Source organism: Macaca nemestrina, chromosome 17 (assembly GCF_043159975.1).
Source record: "Macaca nemestrina isolate mMacNem1 chromosome 17, mMacNem.hap1, whole genome shotgun sequence".
Taxonomy (NCBI): Eukaryota; Metazoa; Chordata; class Mammalia; order Primates; family Cercopithecidae; genus Macaca; species Macaca nemestrina.
In genome coordinates, this window is record NC_092141.1 from 75,697,932 (window position 1) to 75,710,101 (window position 12,170).

Consider the following 12,170-nt stretch of genomic DNA (forward strand, 5'->3'; position numbering starts at 1 on the left):
TTCATTTAAAATCCGTATTTCCGAGGCAGCCGTTGCATAATTAAAGAATGGCCCTGTGGATATCCTGTGGCGCTCCCTGTTTGCACTTGCTCCTGGGTGCGGCTAAGGTGTGGGAACGGCTGGGGAAGCCTGAACAAGGTGGGGTTGGCCAATTGCAACAGGTCGCGGCCAGATCAGACGCCCCGAAGAGGAGGCTGTGCGTCAGGTTTGTCCAGGGGTGCCAACTGCTGCGCCAGAAAAGCCGGGAGAAAAGAAGTAAGCATAAGGTGCACATGAGAGGTGCTGGTTTCTGAAGGTTCTGCTAAGACAGGAGAAGATGGATTCACACACTTCTCCCCCCACCCCGCCCCCAGCCCAGAACCCCTTCCTTGCTTCAGCACAAGGTCAGAGTTCAGAGGCTCAAGTCAAAGCAGAAGGAAGCTAAGGGAAGTAGAGCTTTCTCTTTTGTGTCACTTTCTCCTCAAACAACTCACTGTGTTGGTGGGGTAGTGTTTGTTCTGTGCTGGGGGTCAGTAAACTACGGCCCAAGGTCCAAATCTGACCCACAGCCTATTCTTTTTTTTTTTTTTTTTGAGACTGAATCTCACTCTGTCGCCCAGGCTGGAGCACAGTGGCGCGATCTCGGCTCACTGAAACCTCTGCCTCCTGGGTTGAAGCAATTCTCCTGCCTCAGACTCCTGAGTGGCTGGGACTACAGGCGCACACCGCTATACCCAGCTAATTTGTATTTTAATAGAGACAGGTTTTCACAGTGTTGGCCAGGCTGGTCTTGAGCTCCTGAGCTCAGGCAATCCACCCACCTTGGCCTCCCGAAGTGCTAGGATTACAGGCATGAGCCACCGTGCCTGGCCTATTTTTTAAATAAAGTTTTATTGGAACACAGCTGCATTCATTTGTTCACATATTGTCTGTGTCTGCTTTCGCTTCACAATAGACCTGAATAGTGGCAGTAGAGACTTCGTGACCTGCAAAGCCTAAACGACTGGTGATCTGGCTCTTTTTAAAAAAGGTTTGCTATCTCCTGTTCCACACAAATAGGTGAACCTGAATGCAGAGGTCACCTTGTGGGGACCACACAGAGGTTAATGCCCAGGCCCCTGAGGCAGGACTGAGTTGCACTCCTGACTCCATCCCTTACTAAATGTCCAACCTTGAGCAGGTTTGTTAACATCTCTCTGCCTTGGTTTTGTCATCTGGAAAGTGGGCATCTGAGTCATTATTTCACAGGAGTGCTGTGAGTATTAAGTGAGTGGGTGTATTAAAGCACGTGGAAACCTGTCAGTAAAGTCCTCTTTGTTAATTCAGATATAACTCACAGGTCATAATATTCACCCTTAAAAAATGTACAGTGTAGTGGTTTTCAGTATATTCACAAGATTGTGCAACCACCACCACTGTCCAACCCAGAACATTTTCATCACTCTAAGAAGAAATTCCTCAGTAGTACTTGTAGTAGGATGAATAACAACCACCCGAAGACATCAGATCTTAATCCCTGGAATCTATAAATGTGCCCTTAATTTGGAAAAGGGGTCTTTGCAAATGTGATAGAGTTAAACATGTTGAGGTGGGGAAATTATTCTGGATGATTTGGATGGGCCCTAAATGTAATCACATGTGTATCCTTAGAGAGGCATAGAGAGAAATGATAGGTACAGAGAAGAAGGTGATGTGGCCACGAGCCAAGTCATGCCTGCTGCCACTGGAAGCTGGAAAAGGCCTGGAGTGGATTTTCCTCTAGAGCCTCCAAAAGGAACATGGCCCTGTGGAGCCCCTGATTTTGGCCTGGTGATGTGAATGTTGGACTCCTGACCTCCAGAGCTACGAGACAATACATTTCTCTTGTCTTAACCAGGAAGTTTGTGATACTTTGTTTCAGCAGCCACAGGAAACTGAGGATACCTATTGGGAAGATTATTATTGATGTCATCCTGCTAGCAGAAAGCAGGCCAGAGCTAGAGTTAAGTCCTGGGATCTGAACTGGGGCAGTATGAGCTTTAGCATACTCCACTTAGTGGTGGAGAAGCCTACTTCAGCCAACAGTCATTCATCTGGCAGGGACCAAACATTTTCAGAACCCACAACTTTTCCCCACACCACTTATTTTTTTTGTTTCCTCCTGCATAGGGTTAAACAGTCCTTGTTGCCTGAAAAAAAAAAAAGAAAAAAAAGGACAATCCCAGCCACCCAACAGGCTTCTCGCAGTATGCACACCACTGTCATTGGGAACATTACTGTAGGGAAATGAACACTGTTTTAGATACATTTATGCTATTTTGTGGAGTATCATTTTTCCTTGGTTTCAATATTTGTTTTGTGGCCTTAAAAATCTCTACATCAGTGCAAATTTACCCAGCTCGTTTTCACACCCACTGCAATCTTCTTTTCCCTCTCTGCTTTCCATGTGCTGTTTGTCCTAGAATTGGTAACTGCAGCAGAGAGAGAGAGAACCCACTAAAGCACCATTTCCTCTTTGGTGACATGGTTGCTGGGTACTCACTGGCTACGTGGTCACTGGGTACATCATGGTCTTCATTGATTCAGTCACTGGCCTGTTGGTTCTTAGGCAGATGTCAGCACATTCCAGCTGTAGTGACTGGAACACCCCAGTGTACTAAGAGGTTTATTGGTTTTAGAATTACATCCCTGAAGCTACTACACTCACATCTTTAAATCAGGTGCAGCACCTTTAAACCCTTCACTAAGTTGAAGGCACCAAAGCACAGACACAGCTCTGCAGGCTTTACCTGCCTTCCCACCACCCCTATAGGCACACCCAGGGCTCAGTACAGCACTGCAAGGTGTGTGTTCACTTTTCCCTCTGTGCTCTTTGGCCACCCATCCTTCTAGTGGAAGAGCGTTTCCTTTCCTCCTCATTTTCCTGAGCAACCTTCTCCTCCATCCTCTCCTAGCTGAGGCTGACTTCCCCACCTCTTCTCTGGGACTTTGTCTTGCTCAAGTCATTTCTATACAACAGCAAGCAAAAGTGGAGTTTTGTACAATCACTAGCTCGCCCCAGCTTGGCTACTCATTGGCTTTGTGTAGTGGACAGGTGATTTCACCTCTCTCTGCCTGAAGGCCCTATCTGCAAATGGGCTTGATAATAGCATCTTTTTACATGAAATTAAATTAGAGATCTAAAGTCCTTTGAGAGAACATTCTGGGTATCTAATGATTATCAAAATAATGAATTCTCTGGGTTTGAAGTCATTTTTTATTCCTCAAAGACAAGGCTCATGGGTTTGGGAAGCGTCCCTCACTCCATGGCCTGGTGTTGAATGACATGAAGTTCTTTCGACCACAGACACTACATCTCGCCTGTTTCCAGCACTTATCTGCCCTTCCACCAACATCTTTGCATTCACATTTCTTTTGCTGTTGGTAACTTTAAACAAAGAAGAGTTTGTTTGTTTGTTTTTCTGCAGCGTCAGAGAACATTTTTGCTCATGCCTGGTGTGGAGTAGGATTGGAGAATTTTGTTTACTCTTGCTTTTGCTGTCAGGCAGGGGTGGAGGTGGGAGGTGTCACTGGTTCAGCACACACTGAACAATCCTGACTTTTGCAGTAATTCTGTTTTGAGCCTTTGTCCTTGTTCTTGGCTTTTAAGTAGAAGCCAGGAACAAGGGTGCTCTTAGATGGGGGAGAAAGAGCAATAAAAACAGAGAATTATTTCCTAAAGCAAAACAGATCATTTGAAGGGCCATGTTGTCCTTAAATCTGGAGACACTTGACTTTTGTACATTACTAAACAATGTCCCCATATAGACATGAACCCTTTGATGGGCGGGGTCACTGTGGGTCAGTGCTGACAACTCTGGTCCGCAGGCAACAGGGATACAGCTGTGTCCTCAACAAAGCTTTTGGTGTATGTGCCCATGGATGAATCCTTCAGAACCTCTGCATGACCGTGACCTTACTTTGACCCATTGCCCAGCTGGAGCACCCTCAGAGTGAGGTTAAAAATCCACAGTTGGGGGGGCGGGGGGGAGGTGGGAAAGGGGCACACGCTGGGTGGGTTCCGCAGTGTTGCCACCAATCTAGCTTTCATGCGAGGTGATGAGTCATAGGTGTTTATCATTCCACCCCATCATTTATGCTACATATATTCTCTGGATTAAGAAACCACCTGGAGGGGCTGGGTGCGGTGGCTCAGGCCTGTGTAATCCCAGCACTTTGGGAGGCCAAGGCTAGTGGATCACTTGAGGTCAGGAGTTCAAGACCAGCCTGGCCAACATGGCGAAACCCCGTCTCTACTGAAAATACAAAAGTTAGCCAGGCGGTGCTTGTAGTCCCAGCTACTCTAGAGGCTGACGCAGGAGAATCACTTGAACCCAGGAGGTGGAGGTTGCAGTGAGTCAAGATCGCACCACTGCTTTCCAGCCTGGGCAGCAGAGTGAGACTCCATCTCAAAAAACAGAAGGAAAACATCTGGATCGTTCTCTGAATGGATCAAGGATTGCAATGAGTTATTTTTTTTTTAATTGCAAATTATTTTGGAACACCTCGTTGCTGACTGTTTCACTGTAGCCTAATGTGGTCTGTTACCCTGAGGAAACAGCCCTGCTTCTGGGGTCAGAGAGAACTGAATGATGGTGGGGGTAGAGGTGGTGATGGCAATGATGATAAAGATAGCAAATGCTTCTTTAACACTACCATTAGTAATAATAGCAAATACATAACACTTCCTTTGTCCTGGGTTCTCTTCTAAATTCTTTGCGTCTATCAATTCACTTAGTTTCCCAACAGCCCTGTGGGATGGGCACTGTTATTGTCCCTGTCTTACAGATGAACAAACTGCAAAGTTGGGTAATTTATCCAAAGCCATCCAGCTAACAAGTGGCAGGCAGAGATTTGACCCTAGGTACCCACACTCTTGATCCTAAGTGATGCTGCCCCTGAGAAGTCACCCACCACCCAGAGCACCCATTCAAGCAGACACAGCCTGGCTTTCCCCGGTGCGTCATCGGATGTGCATCCCTCACTCAGGCGCCTGGAAGCCTTTGTGGGCGCACCTTGCTTCTCCCAGAGAAAGCATGGGAGTCACTCCTGCCTGGCTTCCTGCCTGGGTCCACATCTCCACTTTTCATCAAGCAGGCTCTTGGCAAAATCACCGGCTTCATCGCCTAGCCTGCACTGTGCCATGTACTGTGGTGCCCCTGTGGCTTCGATTCTCCAGTCCGGCTAGGGCGGCCCAGTCCTCTGAGCTGATGAGACAGCCCGTCTGCCTGTATCCCCACCCCATTCCTCAACATTGACTTAAAACTCTGCAACTCTCATGTCCTGGGCTGCCGAGCCACCTGCATCAGGGATCACTGGGTAGGTGGTTCTCAGTCTTCATCATCTCATTTGAATGAGCTTTATCCAGAAATGATAGGTTCCATGATCAGGAAATTATATAACCTTCTAACCCAGGCTGTTTTTTTCACAGTGCCAGGCTTGACAGCTGATAATTTCAGAGCAGCCATCTGAAGCCAAAAATATGGGAATATAATTAGTATTCTATATTTCTATTAAAGTTCTGGAATTACAGAACAGACTTTCTATTCTGAAATGGCCAGTACTGTGGCACAGATGTATTTCCTCAGCAGGTGTCTCCTCCTCATAAAGGCTGCAGAACTGCTAATGAGCTGTGATAGAAAACCATTCTTCCCGCGTTCCCTGCCATTTGGGTAGACCTCGGGAAGCAGTCAGTGCTTCTGCAGCTGAATGAGCAAGGGAAGTGTGTTGTTTCTATACTGTTGGGTTTAGAGACCTATCTTTTGGAACTTGAGTTGGCATGATAGATCTTTAAAAAAAAAAAAAAATCTCATTTTCAATATTGTATGTATCAAAGTAGTGTGATTTTTGTGTGTGTGTTTCCTTATCTTGATTCTGTGGGTCGAAACAAGTTGGTTCTTGCAGAAAGTGAAAGACAAGAAATGAGCCGTGGGACAGGTGCCGGGTCTGTTCTTCTTGGACCCAGTACTGCTGTTAGGCTGTGGAATATTCCACTTCCTTAATAACCGCGGAATTGGCATTCCCTCCAACTGTGCTTCCCAAGTGTGGGATGGGGCCACTGATGGGTGTGACTTCTGGTTGCACTTAAGGTGATTTCTGAAGGTACTATACGGATGTTAAAAAAAACCTTAAATTACATGATGAGTTAGTTATTCCCAATTTTCTGTCCATCTCAGTTGAAGCAGCAAAGATTTCTGGGGCTGGAATATCCTTAAAACTCTAGCACTTGTTAATTTCCCCTTTGTAGCTAAGAGACTGAAGATCTCAGGCAACTGGATCCAGCTAGAAATGAGTAACATCGATTTTCGTTGTGTTTACTTTTCTGGTTACCTTCCATTTATGGCAAACAATCTTGGTTTTCTGTTTCCTGTAGTGATACATTTCCTTTTTAAATGGTGGCTATTAAAAAGGGAGCCAATTGAAAGAAAAATGTGAATAATAGTCGAAGTCTTCAAATGATGTCGGTGTGTTAGGCCAGGGAGCACACTCGGAGGGCGAGTGCTGAGTGCAGTGAAGAGTGCTGGCTGCACCTGAGGCTTCTCTGGGGAGCTTCACCATCCTGATGCCTGGGCCTCAACCCGGACCAAGTAGATCTGACTCTCTGAGGGCGTGGCCCAGGGATCAGGGTTTGACTAAAACATCCCAGGTGTTTCCAGGGTATAGCTGAGGTTGAGAACATCTGCCCACCTAGCCTGGGCTGCCCTCTGACTCCACATCTTTTTTTGGCAGGTGGGGGGATAGAGTCTCACTGTGTCGCCCAGGCTGGAGTGCAGTGGCACAATCTCGGCCCACTGCAGCCTCCGCCTCCCAGGTTCAAGCAATTCTCGTGCCTCAATCTCCTATCTGGGATTACAGGTGCCCACCAGCACACCCGGCTCCTTTTTGTATTTTTAGTAGAAACGGGGTTTCACCATGTTGGCCAGACGGGTCTCAAACTCCCAACAGCATGTGATCCACCCACCTCAGCCTCCCAAAGTGTTGGGATTTGACGCCACTTCTCGATCACGTCTTTCCCTTGTTTCTCTCTTCTGTCTCTAGCCCTTATTCTCATCTGCTTCCCCACTTCAATTTTCCTCTTATGTTCTCTTTCCTAGCTTCCCCTCTTCCAGCTTCCTTACAACTACTCCTATGAGTAATGCCCCCTAGCATTGTCTCTTAGCCTGACATTCTTGAAACCATACAGTTGCAACCCTGTTAGAACATTGCCACACTGTACTGTTTTCCCTGACATTTGCTTGCCACTCCGTAAGCTGTCAGTGCAGTTTCTGCGCATCTAAGGCTTGTCAATTTTGTTCTCCACCAGTAACTTGTATGAAGAGCAATTATGATCATTGCTATTATGCTCTCACCGTGTGCCTATCACTGCTCTAAGCACTTTACATGTATGAGCCTACATAATCCTGACTTGAAGGAGATATAATTTTCCAGATGAGGAAACTTAGGGACATAAAATAGCTTGTCCACAGCCACAGAGTGGCAGAGCCAGAATGCAAACGCAGGCGGCCTTGCCCCAGATCCTACACTCTGAGATGGGACCCCAAGTTAGTTGCTCATAATCCTGATTCAGGTGTCCTGGCATGCCATGAGTCACACATCACACAGGCTGTTCTCTGCTGTGATAAGAAATTGAAATTTGGACCCACTATCTGCTTCAATGACATTTGGAATTGATAACTCTTTTTATTTTCAACTTATTTTATTTGCAACTTAAATGATAGTATCTCAGTAGGAAGCTCACAGCTTTAAATCCCATCAAGATTTTAACTCATCACCATTCAGAAGAGATCCTACTTAAATGATTTTGTGTGTGTGTTGTCTGTCAGGAATATAAATTGAAGATATAAAAGCCAGCACCCGCAATAATTCTGCAACTGGCAGGAGGCAACGCAGGACCTCTTGGTGGCCTTGATAAGGGTCTTCTTTGGCTTGTCCAGGATGTGACCTTCTGCAGCCTCCATTGTTAGACATTCCAGGGCATTTTCTGCCTTTTAAAAAGCATCTGATTCTCATTCTGGTGTTTAATCAGAGAGAGCACGCTGGCCTCTTTCCATTCCTCATGGGAGAGCTCCATTTTTGTGCTCAATCTTTGGTGATACTCAGGGTTGATGTTTTAGTGGGCTAGACCTTCTGCATTGGATTAAAACCTTTCACATGAGCTTGATGAATTATCCAGTGACCAAGTCCCCTGGGGGCCTTCAGCCCTGTAGATTTCAGCATGATAAGAGTGGAAACGAGTCCATCATGCCTGGGGTGTAGTGAGCACTCACATCATGGATTTTTTTTTTTTTTTTCATTTTCCAAGCCCCTAACCATGTAAGGTGTTTTATAAGCATTATTTTATTTGAGTCTCTCAACAATTCTATACTACTGGAATTATGCCCCTCTTCATTTTTCTAGATGAAGAAACATAGGTTCAGAGACAAAGCTTCCCAGTGCTCAGGGTTACATGGTGAAGGAGGCAGAGTTCACACGTACACCTGCTGAGCCACAGGGACCATGCCTGTGTGTTTCATTTATGTGCTATCTGCTCCCCGAGATGAATGAGGTTAGATATTTTCTTAGGAGAAGAAATACTTGGAAGGCACAAATGGGGTACGAGAAACATATATTCAGCTTCTCTGTGGCTAGCAGGCCTGAGCCAGCCCCCTCCCCCTCTGTATTTGAATATAGTCCCATCTGTTACCCACCTGTGTAAGGCTGCCAGGTAAGGAGGATGTAAGGCTGTTGGCTGGCAGGAGGCGGCACACAGTAGGTCCACAGACTAGTAAAGGCAATGCCTGTCTGACTTCTGATCTTAGGGCTGTACCTCCCTCATTTGTGTCCAAAGACCCAACATCTTTAGGATTCTCCCCCCGCCCCCTCCCCATCTAACCCTGCCCACTGACAACTCCAGTGCCTTCTTCTAAAGTTCTTTTGTAATTCTTAATAATTAAACTATGCTGATAAACTATGCTAATTGCCTAGATCTGTGGTTCTGCAACATTTATGGACATCAGAATCACCCGGAGGCTTGATAAACACAGACCACTGGACCCCACCCCAGAGTTCTGATTCAGGAGATGATGCCAGTGCCACCAGTCCAGGGACCACACTGTGGGAACCACTGGACCAGGGAGCCTGGTCCCAGTTATACGTGTGTTGATGGTGTCTGACCAGTTGCATATCTGGTAATTCAGCCTCACTGGGAAAGATGCCATGGGAAGATAATGAGGAAGGCATTTGGGGTAGGAGGCTCAGGCCTTTGTCCCTTCATCATAGCAGTAGATAATTACCTTTTACGTTGATGTGCAGTGGCGTTAGACAGCTTCTCACGGTTGTGAGCCTCTGCCAGCTCTTAAATCTCCGAGCCTGCTTTCTTCTGTGGACGAAATGGCGTTTCCTTCTAATTATTTTTGATTCCCATATCAGGTTTCTCAAGCTAGGATTGCATTGGAAGTGCCTGGAGGTCTTGTTAAAGTGAGGATTCTGAGTTATTAAGTCTGAGGTGGGACCCAAGGTTCTACATGTCTAATGAGCTCCCAGGTGATGTAGATGTCGCTGGTCCATGGATCAGCACCGGGCAGCAATTCTAAGTTACAGCTGTATACAGCAATGGTGCTTGCCCCTGCTGCCCAGTAGAATCACCCAAGGAGCTTTTAAAAACGAATATTTGAGCCACATTCCTTGGAGATTCTAGTTTAATTCTGGGGATTAGAATTTTTAACTCCCCCATTCCCCAACTCCCTTGTGATTCCAATGTACAGTCAGAGTTGGAAGCCATTGGCCTTTACCCACAAAAAGGGATAACACCTTCTGGGAGGTCAGGTGCATGTGCGGCACCATGGACCAGGTCGGGCTGGTTGCCTCCATGCTGGGAGGGTGCGCCATTACTCCTGGGGTGCTGCAGAGGTCACCTGGGAATCTTGTTAAATAATGGATTCTGCTTCGGCAGGTTTGGGGTGGGACCTGGGTCTCTGCATTTCTAATAGATATCTGAGTGTTGCTGATGCTGCCAGTCCAGGCTGGTGCTGAGTCCCAAGACCCGCCCACAAGGGCCCACACGATGCCTGTTATCTCTGCCGGTGGTGGCAGTGGGTAGCTTTTCTCATGACGAGCGTTAGGGGCATTTGGCTTCCCACCATCTCTCTCCTTAAATGCCATCCTGACTTCTCTTTTACTCAGCTTGGTATTGGCACAGGACACTGGGCAATATAGGTCCGTTCTCTTTTTGTAATGTTTTCTTCCTTCTCTCTTCACAGTACGAGATGCAAAAAATCTAATCCCTATGGATCCAAACGGGCTTTCAGATCCTTATGTGAAGCTGAAACTTATTCCTGATCCCAAGAATGAAAGCAAACAAAAAACCAAAACCATCCGCTCCACACTAAATCCCCAGTGGAATGAGTCCTTTACATTGTAAGTGGTCTCTCCTTGATCAAATCTCATTCCTATACACCATGCAGTTGCCCACCTCGTTGTTTGAGGTAATGAAGTAGGTTCATTATAAACGTCTTTAAACGTGTCTTCAGTCCTAAGACCTCCTCAGGCTGCCATTAGGGAGGTAGCTATTAGCACCTGTTTGATAGATAGTAATTTGATTTACCAAGAGTTGCATAATTCCGGCCTCAAATTATTATCATTATCTAACCTGGTTAAACAATTCTGTGTAAGGTATTAAAGATGATGTAAAAATGTATCCGGTGAGTCCACCTCTCGATAGACTTAGGTTCTTTTGAGAGTTAGGGGAGGGCATAAGACAAGAATTTAAATAATTTTTAGACCACAGAATGAGTGAGTAATATAGGAAGTGTTATTGCCACTGAAACGGCAAGATCATTCTTGCCTTCAAAGAGAGAAGACCTCCTGGAAAAGGTGACACTTAAAGCCAGCCTGGGAGGGTTGCTAGGATTTCAGAGGTAGAGATGGTAGAAGGGGAAGAAGGAAGGAGGGAATAAATAAGTCAGGAAGACTGAGTGCAGCTGAGCAAAAGCAAGAGGTCCCCTTTGTAGACTAGTATACAGGAAGCAGTTTTTCTGTGGACAACCAGAAAGGTAGCTATCTATTCTAGAGGGACCAGCAAGCTCTGCTCTGTAAAGGATCAGATAGTATATATTTTAGGCCTTGTGGGTCATATAGCCTCTGTTGCACCTGTACAACTTTCTAGTGCCAAAGCAGCCATAGGCAATATGTAAACAAATAGCCATGGCTGGGTTCTAATAAAACTTTATTTATAAAAATAGACGGTGGGCTAGATTTGGCCCATGGGTCATAGTTTGTTAACTCCTCCTGTAGCGCTTTGGTTGCCAGCATAAGGGGTTGGTATTTTACTGGACCAGGAAGAGAATCAAATATACTATTTCTGTATCTCAGGCTCAAATCATGTACAGGTGGTATCTCCCAAGAAACCATGATCAAAATAACCTAGTGTTTGCATGTGTGTGTGTCTTGTAGCAAATTGAAACCTTCAGACAAAGACCGACGACTGTCTGTAGAAATCTGGGACTGGGATCGAACAACAAGGAATGACTTCATGGGATCCCTTTCCTTTGGGGTTTCGGAACTAATGAAGATGCCAGCCAGTGGATGGTATGGAAGCTGCTGAGGTTGAATATGTCTCAAAGCATCAGACCATTTAGACAGTTAGGTTTCAGTCTCTAAAATGTCAGTTGAGACCGGACATGGTGCCTCATGCCTATAATCCCAGCACTTCAAGAGGCCAAGGCAGGTGGATTGCTTGAGCCCTGAAGTTTGAGACCAGCCTGGGCAACATGGAGAAACCCCATCTCTACAAAAAATACAAAAATTAGCCAGGCGTGGTGGTATAACCTGTAGTCCCAGCTACTCAGGAGGCTGAGGCTTGAGGATCGCTTGAGCCCAGGAGGTTGAGGCTGCCGTGAGCCGTGATTCACCACTGCCCTCCCGCCTGGGCAACAGAGCTACCCTGTCTCAAAAATATAAAAATTTAAAAAAGTCAAATGTCTACTTCTCTACCTGTAGCCTCTCCATAGGATGCGTTTCACAAAACAGCTTGACTAGAGGTTCAGGAGAAGGCTTGCTAAACTTGCGGTGGTAACTCTTTTTCTCCTGTCTTTGAAAGGTACAAGTTGCTTAACCAAGAAGAAGGTGAGTACTACAATGTACCCATTCCAGAAGGGGACGAAGAAGGAAACATGGAACTCAGGCAGAAATTCGAG

The 12,170-nt window shown here is 46.1% G+C and overlaps 1 protein-coding gene across 5 annotated transcripts in view; it reads left to right on the top strand.

Annotated features, from left to right (window-relative positions):
• The window catches only part of LOC105469029 (protein kinase C alpha), a 528,020-nt gene that overhangs the window by 383,597 nt on the left and 132,253 nt on the right, over positions 1 to 12,170 (top strand). For all 5 annotated transcript variants that reach the window (XM_011719548.2, XM_011719550.3, XM_011719549.2 and 2 more), the window contains 3 exons: positions 10,236 to 10,392; positions 11,428 to 11,562; positions 12,074 to 12,170. In XM_011719548.2, the coding sequence (XP_011717850.1) occupies positions 10,236 to 10,392; positions 11,428 to 11,562; positions 12,074 to 12,170 (389 nt within the window). The remainder of the gene's footprint in view (positions 1 to 10,235; positions 10,393 to 11,427; positions 11,563 to 12,073) is intronic.